Source organism: Dermacentor variabilis, chromosome 6, assembly GCF_050947875.1.
Source record: "Dermacentor variabilis isolate Ectoservices chromosome 6, ASM5094787v1, whole genome shotgun sequence".
NCBI lineage: Eukaryota > Metazoa > Arthropoda > Arachnida > Ixodida > Ixodidae > Dermacentor > Dermacentor variabilis.
In genome coordinates, this window is record NC_134573.1 from 175,257,721 (window position 1) to 175,272,323 (window position 14,603).

A 14,603-nucleotide genomic window follows, 5' to 3' on the forward strand; every position below is an offset into this window, starting at 1 on the left:
AGTACCCAAACTGTGGAATCATTGAGTGTATAGGGACAGTCTATATTCAAATGTGCACTACATATGTCACAGAATTGTACTTTTGTAGGGTAATGTGCATACTTTTGGCTGAATAAGTGGTTTTGGCCTTACTAAGAAATTGAATTTGCTTCTCGTGCAGCTCAAGGATAGTCTTATATGCATGGAGTAAACTGTTTGAACTATTCGAATTGCAAAGGCATTTATAGGGGCAGAAAAAATATACAAGTAACTTAAGCAACTGTACTTAAAGCCAATCAGCAGTTATTCTTGCAGTTACAACGCAATTAATTTTTTCTTCTATTCAATATTTAGGTGATCATGTTTATGAAGAAGCTCAAGCAGGGCTGCTTAACTGCTTTCTACGTGGAGTACGAAGACTGGACAGGGGATTGCAGTGCTAGACAGCCTGTTACGAGACTTAAAATGATATCTTCACAGCTCAACAGAACAGCAGGTGCTTTGATTTTGTTTGTGAGCATGTCAACCTCTTCTGGAATGCCTGTGCATAACATAGTATTTAAAGGCAAGCTGTTTGCACATTCAACATTAAACTTTAGAGCTCATACTGAGTGACCATATTAACATTTCATCTGTTTTCCTAATGAGACTAAAAATTTGTATCAAGCAAGTTGTATCCTTCCTTTGGCAGGCCTTGTACTGCATATTATGAAACATGTATAATGTGGTATTAAGGCATCTCATGACACTTTTCCAACATGAAGTTCTTTAATGTACCTTGTATGAACCAAGTTATGGAAATGAAGTGCTGCCACTACCACGTCCTCATATGGCCTTCCCCTCCTTTACATTGTGCCTACTGTACTCATAGCTGTATGCAGCACCCACATGAAACAATGTCTGCCATTCTCTGCGAGTCCTTGCACTGAGCAGGCTGTTACAACTTCCTCTCACTCTTCCCAGATGCAGAGAGCGCACAGTCTGACAGAACCACACCAGTGCACGTGGAGAACACAACTGCACCAGTGCCTGTGGGGAACACAACCACACCAGTGCAGGTGGAGTACACAACCGCACCAGTGCACATGGAGAACACAACCACATCAGTGCAAGTGGAGCGCACCAGCACAGCAGTGCACATGGAGTACACAACCACACCAGTGCATGGGGAGCACACAAGTAGCTACTAATTTTGATGTCGCTACTACTTTTAATAAGGAGAGCTTACAGTTAAGATAACCATTGTTATTGCATGTTTCCTTCCATGTCTTCAAGTACAAAAACACCCGCAGTCACAGGAACCAAATCAGAAGCGAGAAGAACGGCCAATGAAAAGAGAACAAAACACCAAAGGAGGTATGGCACTTTCTGTGAAATGGAAGGCATGGTTGACGATAGAAGAGAGATGGACATACTCTGTCCTTGTTTGAAACATGGGGTTTTATTACAGTGGCACTGCTCATCCACATTTGGTCAGAAGACCTAATGTACACCTACACAGTTTAGACTAGTTGGAAGGAGCATTGATGGCTTGATTCTGAACAGAAACCAAAATTTGCATTGGGTTCTCTGAATCACCATTTGCAGTCTTCCATACTTTCCAAGCCACTTTTGTTTTCAATCAACCAGATAGCAGCAGTCAATTATTGGAATATATTTAGCCTTTAGTAGGCATCCTAAAAAATACTGCAGCATAAAGAGTTTTTGGAAGTTACGATAGTCATAATTCCAAATGCTCTTGTACAGTATTTCTGGTGTGTGCACTTTCAGAACTCAAAAATTTTATGGAAGTGGGCAATCACCATTGCACTACTGCACACAATTAGCTGTGCCTTTTGCATTCTTTGTTATATGCATCGTTTATGCTGTTAGTCGGTTCATGAAGATTTAATTTGTTTTTCATTAAATTTGGTACTGTTGCTTATACCGATAATAAAATGTGAACACTAATGTGACTAATTTACTTTGGCTAGCTTACATACAAGTCATAGGTATTGTATTATTTATGCCCTACTGATATGATAACTAATGACTAGATTAGCTGAGAAGTGGAAAGTTTATCATTAGATAATTGTATGTTCTTGCCTAATGAATATCTAGTCTGCCCCGTCATTCATGGAAACCCATGCCAGCTTAGAATATTCAGCTGAACAGTTTCCTTACAACCTAAATTTATAAAAAAGTTCATAAAGAAATCGTAGGTAACACACTGCAAGGTGTCAAGATTTACTTATCTCAAGTACCTTGATGGAGGAATGGCACAAATGTGCTCACACACATGCGCATACATGAATGCACATGCACACATACAGTGTGAGATGTTAACTTTTGTGAGAAAATGTGAAGACGAGAACACTTTTAGTGTTGTGAAAGGCTTCGTAGGTTGAGCGTTCTTTTCGCAGAAATGAAGCCATTGTATCAGCAGCGGCCACAGAACATAAGAGCTGCACAATTAAGAATGTGTTTCCAAGAAAGATTAGTGTGAATGCTTTTATAAAAAGCTAATTTCAGTAAACTATGTGCAGCATTCCAGCATGTAACTGAGGTTGATTGGCATTGTTTCTTGGATAACATGTACACACCATGAAGTTGAAAGGTTATTAGTAATGTGAACAGCGAGGTGCTTGTACAATATAACATATGAGAAAATTACAAGGCATGGCTGATACTACAAATTATATGGCTCTGATTTGCTTATATACTAATAATTAATAAACACTGGTAGCTAAACATTAACCTTCTGTTCTGCTTTACAGTGTTCATCATCTGTTTGTTTTCTCGTCGGCTCCCCAACTTGCCCCTTGCAGCACAAATGTGCCCCTACATGGCTTACATGGGCCTTATGCACCACGCCAGCAATGACCGCTTCTACATAAATGATGGTAACTATGGCATAAAAGTGTACTATCTCTGCTAGTCTTTAATTAATGATGCATATTGTTTCAAGGGGAGACTGATGATGAAGAATGTGAGAAAGTAATCTGTATTCATAACAAACCATCTAGAATACCGTTAACATCAGTCTTACCATGAGCGCAGTCTCGCTAATTCAGGGAAAACAAGAGTTGAACAACTACCATTTGTGGGAGTCGAACCCATGACCTTTGGTGTTAATGGAGGCAATGTTAATTCAGTCACAGTTAATTATGATAAAGCTAAGGCACTCAAACCCATGACCTTTGGTGGGAGTCGAACCCTTGGCCTTTGGTTGCAGTCATACCCTAGACCTTTAACATACTGCCTTTGGTGGTAATTAAGGTGAAGTTAGTTAAGACACAGGTAATTAAGATATGGTTAATTAAAGTACTTGAACCCACAACTTTTTGGGTTAATGAAGACAGTGTTAATTAAAATACCATCAATTGAGATATAGTTAATTAAGACACTTGAACCCACAACCTTGGGTAGGAGTCGAACCCTGGACCTTTGGAATTAAGAGGGATGACTAAACGAATTAAGAGGGATGAGTAAGTGAAGTAGACAGCGAATTAAGGGGGTTGTGTGCATCATGTGTCCATCTTTAATGCATCCGCACTTGGGCTTTCGCCTTGAAGTCGTCTTAGGGATAAAGAGACCCTGTGAATTTTTTTGTCTTTGGTGTTGTCAAGTATGCCAGCAATTCCCGACTGTTTAGAGCGAGCTTTAAGACAAGTGATGTCACTCTCACAACTGGCACTGGTAAAAAAAAGCTTTAGTAGCTTCTTCAGACTTGAGCATTGTGCCTGAATGTTGGAAATTTGTAGGGAAGCTGGTTCACTCACCAATGTCTGTCCTAGTCAAATTTGACATGGCAACAAGACATTAACGACTGCCTGAAAAGATGAGCATTAAAAAATAAGTGTTGCATTTAACTTCCTAACAAACCATGTCGCTGGATGGCACCACTGCATTCATATTTAAAACAGCACCAAAAACACACATGGATAATGGAGGACACTGGACGAGCGTTGTCCAGTGTCCTCCCTTGTCCGTGTGTTTTTTTGGCGCTGTTTTAAATATGAATTATCCGTACCAACTAGCTCGCACCCAAACCCTTCTGAGTCACCACTGCATGTTTGTCCTTGCAGGCAATAAATTTTTTACCACAAGTTTGACAGTGCTTATCTCAAACCTGGTGCTAGTTTGAAAATTCGTTCTAAGTGTATGTGCCTTGTGACATCATTGCGTTCTGTTGTATATATGTGCCTGTTGTATTCTTTATATATGTTTCATGCTGTGCGTCCATGGGAAAACACCAGGTGCAGCGCACCAGATGCTGTGGTTGTCTCGTTTGATATTTCGTGTGGCGTTTGGTTTCTTGTTGCTGGGCATTGCTCCTCACGGCTTCGATCACTGCTTATCAGCAGAGTGTTTCACACTTCTGTTTTCTCGGCCATGGCACTTGTCAGACTTGATTTCAATAAGTACAACTGGGTCTACAATTTCCTTCTTAGAAGCAATTCTGCCTGTGTCTTTCCTGTGAAAATGTGTGGTTTTGTTCGATAACAGAGTAAAAAATTGTCAGCTCTGTGCTGTAACATCTATGTGCTGCAATTTTCTCCGTCTTCCAGCAGTTGTTTGAATAGCCCCGCCTTCATAGCCTGTACAGCATGTTCCCCAAACCCATTAGACTGTGGGTGGTATGGAGGGGTGCATGTGTGCTTTATGCCGTGAGCTTTCAGAAAGTCTTCAAACTCAGCTGCACGAAATTGTGGGCCATTATATGCTACAATTTCCAAAGGTAGACCATGTGCAGCAAACATAGATCTAACAACTTCAGCTGTCTTATGTGCTGTTGTCATGCTCAATACTTTAATTTCCAACCACTTACTGTACACATCCACTGCTAAAATGAAGATTTTCCCTTCTTTATCGGCAAAATACAGAATCACTCTTTCCCATGGACTTTCACTAGTAGTGTGCAAATATTCTGAACTTCAAATATTCGATTCAATTCGAAAAACACTTTTACTATTCAGAGTATTCAAACCCTTAAAGATTGCTGGTCTTGGTTTTTAAGTTATCTTCGCCACAGCACAGTTGTTTTATGCAGCAAGGCATACAAAAGGTATTGCGGTGAAGCATAAATTCCTACAGTGAAGCATATCAAGAGTAAGAAAGGGCACTGTCATGGGGCCCCTGCAGGTACTTATTACTGCCTGGAATAAGTATAGGTACTAGAACTGCAGTTATGATATTACCAAGCAAAATTAGTTGTTAAAGCATAATTTTCCTGTACTTTATTTGCTGTGCAGTAAACTTGCTTTTTTTTTCGTACTTCCAGTTAACAAAGAAATTGCATTTTTGCAAAACCAATACTATTCGCATTCAAAAGATATTCCATTCGGTCCACACTTGGTCTTCATTATTCGAACTTGCTTCAAAACTGAAAACTTGATATTGGCACACCCCTAGTTTTCTCAGAATTTCCATGGAGCCAGCAGTGCTGGCTTTGCTGCGAGTTGGACACTTTGACAAATGCCGCACTTTTGCACCGTTTGCTCGAGTGCTTCTTCAATCCCTGGACACCACATCATTGACCTTGTGACCATTTTCATCTTCGTGATTCCAAGATGCAGTTCATGGAGCAAGGCCAGTACCACATGAACACTTTGGTACACTTACGCTGATCGGCCACACTATGCACCCAGCCTCAATGAAAATCCAAAGTGCTAAGCACAGAAAGCTTGCAGTGCCTGAGAAACAGCTTTTAGCCAGCCATGCCATGTGTCGTGAACAACTGTTAACAGCTTATCACACATTGTTTCATGCTCAATATATCTTGATGTTAAGGTAAAATCGAGCGTGGAAAAAATTTAAAATTTCTTCCGTGTGCTTTTCAAAATCTGCCAATTGCAGTCTGGTTCGAGCATCTGCATGGCCATTTGCTTTCCCAGGTTTATGCGCTGTCTTATAGCTTAGTTTGCAAGGAATGCAAACCATTGATGTATCCTAGCAGCGACAATGGCGCTGCTCTTTATATTTGGATCAGAGAGTCTGGTTAATGGTTAATGTTCTGTCAAAGCATTAAAAGTTCACTTGTACAGGTACTTATGAAACCTTTTGACACCAAAGGCAACGCTCAAGGGTTCTTTTTCAATCTGACCATAATTGTGTTCGGCAGATGTCAGTGACTGTGATGCAAATGCAATTGGTTTTTCTGTTCCATTCATCATGTGCGAAAAAATAGTGCCGAGGCCATATTCGGATGTGTCACATGTTAGCTGTGTTTCTTTTTTTGACATCGTATAGGCCTCGTGCACCGCCTATAGAGGCGCCACTGATAGCCACCTAGCGGGCGCTTCCAACAATACGCGCGGGAGCAGTAGCAGACGACAACGCTTTGCAGCAAGGGTGACTGAAGTTCGCGGCTGCGATTTGTCCTTTGTTCGGGCGCCAGACTGCTTCTTCTGCGGTGACAGCTGTAGGGAAGACGCAGACCTCTGTGGGAGCGGGTATGAACAAAATGTTACCTGTGTTTGGGGCAACATGGTCCACATACGCGCCAGGTGCGTCCCGCAGACAAACGCCATGAAGACCATTTACATGAAGTGGAGCTCATGTAAACTAGCCGACAAATTTTGTTGACTAATGCGATGTCTCGACCGTGTTTTTTCTTTAATTCTACCCTTGCCGTAATGCTGCTTCTGTACTTAATAATAAGCACCCGTCGTTAGTGCAGACTTAGATAACAAATCCGCACGGTGCGATGTCTGCATATGCCGTTGTGATTTTTCTGCCGATGAATACATGTGACGCCGCCGAATAAGTGTAGTGAAAGTCGCCTGAAGAAGAATAATTGCGAATTTATTGATAGAAACGCGTACACTGTAGTCAACGAAGCCACCAAACGCACGGGTTAATAAAAGCACGTGTTAGCGCTGTACCGCCGATGAACTGCCGTTCGTGCTGCAGTTTTTGCAATTTTAAATTCCCTAAGGGAGCTGCTTGGAAACGTACAAAGTTAGAGTCTAACTTTGCAGTACTTGTTTTAAATGTTACTAGAGAGAGGTGCCACATGATATATTTAAAGGCAGAGCAGCGCCAGTCAAATTAGATCCAGCGCTGGTGGCAAGGCCGGGTTTAGTCCTACGCGGCGTAAGCATAACAAGAAATAATTCAGTTGAGTACAAAATTCACTTGCAAGAAGCGACTACGTTGTGAAACAAACAAATCACTCGGCGTGTTAAGTCTGCTCTGACAGCATCAAGGTGTGATGACTTACCAAACGTGACGCGAACTATTCAGCGAAAAATGGATCAGCGAAAAATGGACCAAAATACCATATGCAGCAACTATTAGCAATTCTCGCCCTGAGCTACCTATTTTCTAAACACATTTCCCAAAAAACCACGATATCTAAGATGCCCTCGGGCGAAATGAATAAAGCTGTTAAAGAAGCATTTGCTTGGTGTCATTCCGATAAGACACAGCGTGATTTATACCCTTTACAAACGAGGCAGGGTGAAAACCTCGCAGCTCAAAAGAATCAAGAGTTATGCATGAAGCAACTAGCAACAGTTAAACATGTGCGAAGCCACGCATAAAATAGATGTAAAAACATGAAGTCCGCGACAGCTGGTGCGAGGATTTACCGGGCCACATAAAACTAACAATTTCAGTTCTTGCAAACTTCTGTAGCTTTAACATACAACACAATGCGTTATGCAGTCGTGCTGCCTAGATAGCCCAACGCGGTAAAGAAGCGGAAAACAATATAAGCGGTAAACGGCATTCCGAACTTTAGCAAAATGCCTTTAAACCACATGCTGCACTGCAGAAGGACTTCGTCGCTTATGCGTCTAACTACAATCGAGTAAAAAAATATTAATAAAAGAAACCGAAGCGACGAAGGAAAGGATGAGAACAAGGAATTTCGCGCCGAAGCGACGATCCATTGCCACCGTTGCTCCTGCTGATGAGGCTTTGCAGGGAATAATTAGAACCTAATCGCCGGCACGTTTTCGCCGGTATTTGAGCCCCCCACCCTGCAACAATTCTTCTTCGACATTCTTCGGAAGCTTTGGCCATCCCACACATGCGAAAGGTGTTGCCTATTTTGCTCTCAAAACACAAATAAGACGGAGAAGCACTATCAGCGACGCAGCAAACTATGGCGTGCTACGACGCGCGGCTCGCTCCTCTCCCGTGCGTTCCGCGCAAGGCCGCCACCAGTGGCGCGGCCATCGGCGTGCACGCCGCCTATAGCTCTAGAACAGTTTCATTGGTCAGCATTTCTCTACAAGTGTTAAATGTCTCCTCACATTGACTTGAACAATGCCATTGAGTTGCTTCGTACAAGTCCAGTCACAGTTCTAGAATTGTAGCTAGATTAGTTTAAAAATTTAGAGTAGAAGTTAATCAAGCCCTAAAACACTTTCAACTAGGTCACATTGTTCAGCTTTGGTGCCTTCTTTATGGCTGCTGCTTTTTCCACGTGGCGTGCAACCCATTTTTGTCGATTTCATGTCTCAAATACCTGATTTACTGCTGGCACAGCTTTTCTTGGAGTTGATCTTTATGCCATGTTTCCTAAGGCTTGCGAGCACCTGCATTAACCTGCCATAGTACAGTTGTCTAGTTTCGCCCACGATGATGTCTTCATCTAACTAGCAGGCGACGCTTGGCAAACCATGTAGGATCTATTCCAGGACCATCTGTAACACTGGCATAGGGCACACTACGCCATATGGCAAATGCCAGAACGTAAACAATCTCAGGTGTGTATTGATAAGCAGCAGCTCCCGTGCTTGCTTGTCCAGCTCAAGCTGTAAATACGGCTTGGAAAGGTCCAGAACTGAGAAGACAGTTCTGCCTTGTAATGTTGCAAAAATGTCCTCTGGCAGAGGAGGGTAATGGTCAACCTCAGTTGCAGGGTTTACCGTTATATGTTAATCACCACATAGTCAAAGCTTCTTGCATTTCTTTGGCACCATCACCACTGGTGTTGCCCAAGCACCATGCTGCACCCTGTAAACGACTCTACCTTTTTCTAAGTTCGCCAATACCTGCTTGACTTGTTCACACAACACATATGGCACTGATCACGCCTTACAGAACACAGAACAAGCATTCTATTAACAATGCTTGCCCTGAAGCCTTTTATCGCTCTGTAACCTGGCTCGAGCACTTCGCATTATTTGTCAGTCAAAGGCATTTCCTTTTTCAATGTCGTCACCTGCATCCTTCATGCGATCTGGTTTTGATTTCAGTGAGCCCATCACAGCCAAGCGAAGTAGGCATTTCTGCACCTACAGTCTCTTTTGCAATTACTAGATGCAGCTTAAAATGCTAATCATGGTACTTCACCTCAACATCAAAGATTCTCTTGTTATCAACTCGCATACCATTGCATGTAACGAGGTTGACAGTCGCATCTTTGAGGTTAGCAATAGGAAAATGCTTCGCGCATTCTGCCTCTTACATAATGGAAACCATCACTCCTGTGCACAGTTCCATGGTTACCTCTTTCCTGTTTAACCATACCTTGATGACAATGGCTGGCGTGCCTTGATTACCAGTGTGGCACAATGTAAGCAACTTGCTGTCTGATGATCCTTGCACAGCCTGATACACAGGTCTAGATTTGCACATTCTTGGCGCATGTCCTTTTTTTTTTGGCATTTATAACAACTGGTATTCATTAGCATACAGCTTACAGGTACATGCTGCCCACCACATCAATGACAAGTTGTTTTATTCTTTGGCACCCTAGTCTTTGATTTCAAGTTGGGGTCGTTCCTGCTGCATGCTGCTGTGTCAGACTCCTGTTGAAACACCAGTGCCCTGCTTTGCCAATGGATGTAGCTGCCGCTGAATGAGCATCTCACACTGTTCTCTGAAGCCATTACCAGGGCATCTTTCGTAACAATTTACATGGCCATAGCGATGCTGCAAATGCAGTCCCAGGTGGGGTTGGTGTCATCCATGGCCAGTAATCTACAATGCAGGCCAGCTATCAGATGGTCCTGAAGTGCGTGTTCCAGGAAGTAGTTGAAGTTGCAGAGAGCTGCCAGTTTCTTCAGTTCGACCACAAAGTTTGCGATGCTTTCGTTGGTTGCTTGCTTTCTTTGATTAAAGCAATAGCTCTCTGTTACCACAGACCACCTTGGAGTGTAGTGCTTCTGCAGTGCTGTAGTGCTGATACTGCTTCCTTATACATTGCTATGCTGGGCATTTTTGGAAGAAGCAGGCTTTGGAGGGTGACATACGCCTTTCATGCATCAGCATTCTTGGGGTACTTCATGCACATTCTGGGGGCTATGTAACTATGTTTCTATCTATTTATGTTTGAATATGTATGTTTGTATCTAACCGTTTTCCCACCTACCTGTCACTGGGTAGGTTGTGGTCAAATGTGCAGTGCATTGGGCTGCTGTGTGGAGTTGATAGGGTCTGAAAACAGGGTCTGAAGCCAACCACCAGACCAACTTGGGTCACTGAGTATGTGGCAATCAGTACATATGTGCTGCTCTTCAATGAACCTCTTTTACGCTGACACAGGTCACTGTATATGTGTGACGTATATGCGCGACTGGGTAGGTACCGCTGTTTGATGAAACTCTGACACCTACTTGGAGCAGTGGGCACATGCCTCTCAGTCAATACTGGTCTCTAGTGAACCTCCTTAATGCCAACTTGGGTCACTGAGTATGTGCCAGTAGGTGTGCGCCGCTCTTCAAAGAACGCCTTTGACGCTAACTTGGGTAACTGGGAATGTGCTGGTTTACAATATATCCCTTAACTTCGATGCGAGCGGAATCGAATTTGCGTCACAAGAGCTCCTCAAGGGCAACAACCTGATGCATCAGCAGGCTGTGCCATGAATGTGCTAGGTATTTTCCACTTTTCAATGAAAGTCTTTCATGCCAGTGCTTTAGTGAGCTGCTCCATGATTACACTGGGTATGTGCCATTCTTTAATGAACCTCTTGCCACCTTGAGTCACTGAATATGTGCCACTGAGTGCACGACAAGTGAGGGAATTATTCTTAGTATTTGCGCGCACTGGCATGGCATGCTTCTTGTCTCGACGGCCACAAGTGGACTTCTCGGCAGTGCCACTAGAAGGTGTGGGGTGTCCAAACAGAATAAAGAGAGGAACCAGGTTCCTGCATGATGTGTTTCTCAGCATTTTCATGCACCAGTGTGCCATGCATTTCAGAGGCCCTGCGCACGCTTCGCAGTGGCAGGGCTAAATGATGCTGAGGGTCCTTAGGGAAGTGCAAAAGAGGAATCCCGCTGCAGTACAAGCCTCGTTTTGACAGTGGCCATACAATGTGTCGCTATATTGATTCAATGCTAACACGTTACTATCAACAGTCATCATGAGATGGGTTCTGCCACAATTTTTTCTCCAGTGGCGCTCAGGACCAAATGCAGTCTCTTTAGTTGGATGACCTCATTAGCCTTAATGTACAGCTCAAAGCGTTTGATGAAAACATCAAAGCTACCACTGTCGGGATCAAACTCTGGTAACTTGCTGACCATGGATGCCATCTTCAGTTCGTGGTTGAATCCCATCCTCATTGCCAGATCGTTGCATTGTTACATCTCAAAAGAATGGAGATGCAAATTTTATTGAACCGTTTATTCATATCTGTTCATGATGCCACACACAGAGCGTCTGCCTGAGCACACGGGAGCAGCACCTAGCAATAAGAAGCCAAATGCCATATGAAACACTAGACAAACACAACTACAGCGTCTGGCGCACTGTGCCCGGCATGTTTACATGGATACCCTACACGAAATGCTAAACAGGCACAGCAGGGCCACAAGAATAGCTTAGAATACAGCATATATAAAGAATACAGCAGGTGCATATACAACACCTTCAATTCATATATTGCAATATGTGTGCCAAAGTAATTAGTTAAATTTTGTTTAGTCAATTATGCATTTCAATTTCCAGTATAAGTAATTGTCCACCTTGTTGAGTCATCCAGCTCATTGAGTAGATTTGTACTATATATATTTCCACAGATGATTTTTTAAAATCTCTGTTAACATTAAAACAAATCCCTGTAGATAGCGGCACGGACTGATTCTCTGTTTGTTCTATGTACATCACCTGGTTGTGCCATCGTAGTGTGGTGCCTTTAGCTCCGCTGGGAATTTGTGTTGTGGTATCTCATTCTAACAGTGAACTTATGAATGTTTGCATAACCACAGACTTTAACTAAGCTAATCATTGCTTTGCTTAGATGCTGCCCTGTACCAGTTCCTGACCCTCAAGCAGTACAATGTTCAACACCTGATTATTGCAACTGCCCCCATGCATTCACACTTGCTGACACAGCTTCGTCAAACCTTTTTAAAAGACGGTGTATCTCGCCTAATGTACAGCATCTCTGAGGATCAGCCGCTTGAATCCCTTCATGGAGTGATGCTACTTGCCACGTCAGTGGTTCATTTGGATAGCCTCTATGATGTATCATTGGTAAGTCCTTACTTGGCTGTCAGTTGTACCAATCAGTGGGTTATCGAAGCATGTGCCCATTAGAATCATCATCCATATGTACCTGGCTTGCAAAATTATGCTTCTTTGAAATGCTAGGGAGCAAAGGAAACAAAGGAAAATAGCGCAGCAGTGAGCTAGATAAGCACTGTTCAAGCTACTGACTGGAACTTCTTGTTGCAGGACATTCGAAACTACCTTCACACAAAAATGCATCTGAAACTATATCTTGCTGTTCAGAGTGTGGGCTATAACACAAGTTTTGATCCTTTTCTCAAGTTGAAGAGGTATGCCAGTATCTTCTATGCAGTTTTTATTAGATAAGGAGTAACTTGCGGAAAAATGTTTTCTAGCTCATGTGACCGGCTAATCCTATATACCAATCCTTATGTACCATCTCCTCATTGTAAAATTATGCCAATCATCTATCAAGACTTGGACATGCTCGACAAGACATTCTTTGTAAGTGCACTTTTGAACATTCATCCAAAACCATGGCTTTGCCCTTTTTTCTCTGGTGAAATAAGTGTTCTTTTATATGTTGTAAATGTTGAGAAAATTATGTGGACTCGAGAAGCTAATGCTAATACTTGGGAACCAGATGATAATGCTCTCCCCTTATTTCTCCATCTGCTAGGAAAGCAAAAAGGAAAGTGAATTTGTTCCATGCATCACACTGAATTTGGCAGTTCGCCGATATGAGCTAGCAAGTGGTAGTTCTGACTTCGGTCAAGACTGTGCCAAGGAACACTGGGAAAAGTTTTCAGCAGTAAGCATTACTTTTTTTCTTTTACACATCAATATTGCTTGCTTCCTTGAGGTACAAATGGCGAGAAAATCTGTGCAGCAATGTTTCATCAACATATTTAACAAAAGCTTTGCCAGTTAGACATTCTCTTGGATACTTTTTTTTACTGCTCTAAATTTTTCTTCTTTGCCGGGTATCAGTAATTAGTGCTCAAGTGCACTTGATGAAGGACAGCTGCCAGCTAAATTGAGCTGCCTGAGTTTGACAATTCGATATAGTATGTTGCAACTTGGAACTGTGTGCATGGCTATATCGCAATTTTCCTGTTGCTTCTTTGTTTCTCACAATCCAGACCTGTCCTGATGAGCCTGGGGAAAGGGGATATACTGCAACCTCGGCATATTTGAAGACCAGCAAGAATGTGCTTGTTTTTGAAGATGAAACCAGCATAGAAAAAAAGGTGTGTGAGTACAAATTTGTAGAGAAACTGTTGACCATTCATATTAACTTCAACATATGATGTTCTAAGCCTTTGTATTAGTACAGAGGCTCTAACTGCAGCATGTCAAGCAGACCCAGCCCATGGAAGCTTTTCAGCGGCACTTGTGGCAATGCTGTGCACTGTTACGTTTGGCAGATTCGCCAAAGTGCGGAGGCAAGGTTCATTGTGGTACCGACGTCAAACAGCATTCCACCGAGTTGCTGTGGACACTGAGATGCTGACAGTGACAGCAAATTACAGGTCGACATGACAGCAAGATGACAGAGGTTTTCCTTGAACTTCAGCGAAGGACACCGGGACTTGTAGAAGCTCTACCTTCTGGCGAGCTTGGGCCATTGACCTCTCCCCAGTCAGTGAAGCACTAGGTTTGGTATGCTGGCTTCCCCCTTTCCAGGTTCAGCTTGTGGGCAGCACGTGTGCTCTGTGTGCTCGCAGGCTCGAGTGCCTTAGAGCGCCTTAGAGAACATGAGCGATCCATACCAACAGGCACAGGATCCCATTTGGCTCAACATTGTAAAATATGCAAGTGCAAACCCATGTTTCGTGATACCACAATTTTGAAAAAGAGCCGCAATACCACTGCCCGAGAGTTATTGGAAGCATTCTTCATACAGTCGTTAGGGTCACAGTGCATTAGTGTGCCTTCTTTAAACTTCTACAGTGCTGAATATGGTTTTTAGATTCTGTCGCATAAGTGCGCTCTTGTGATCGGATGTTGGTGGCTCCTGCACATGGTGCTCACTGCGCATGTTCCTCTAGTTTCTGCTGTCTATAAAGGAGTGATGCAGTAAAAGAATGATGTCAGTTGAGAGTAGCGCCTTGTCCTGGTCACCTTTCTTGTGTCCATTGTATTGCGCTAAACAAAGTATTTATAGATCCGCCAACGCATTGTGCCGAACAAGCGCTCCTGTTCACAATTTAAGTCTCCTGTTAATT

At 42.9% G+C, this 14,603-nt stretch overlaps 1 protein-coding gene across 6 annotated transcripts in view; it reads left to right on the forward strand.

The window, feature by feature from the left end:
- LOC142585836 (uncharacterized) overlaps positions 1–14,603 on the forward strand; it is a 99,906-nt gene that overhangs the window by 55,984 nt on the left and 29,319 nt on the right. For all 6 annotated transcript variants that reach the window (XR_012829134.1, XR_012829135.1, XM_075696868.1 and 3 more), the window contains 9 exons: positions 334–475; positions 943–1,158; positions 1,255–1,335; positions 2,736–2,861; positions 12,164–12,399; positions 12,601–12,704; positions 12,771–12,879; positions 13,055–13,186; positions 13,518–13,625. Coding sequence is in view for 4 of the 6 variants with exons in the window: in XM_075696868.1 (XP_075552983.1) it covers positions 334–475; positions 943–1,158; positions 1,255–1,335; positions 2,736–2,861; positions 12,164–12,399; positions 12,601–12,704; positions 12,771–12,879; positions 13,055–13,186; positions 13,518–13,625 (1,254 nt within the window). In the remaining 2 variants the exon portion in view is untranslated. The remainder of the gene's footprint in view (positions 1–333; positions 476–942; positions 1,159–1,254; positions 1,336–2,735; positions 2,862–12,163; positions 12,400–12,600; positions 12,705–12,770; positions 12,880–13,054; positions 13,187–13,517; positions 13,626–14,603) is intronic.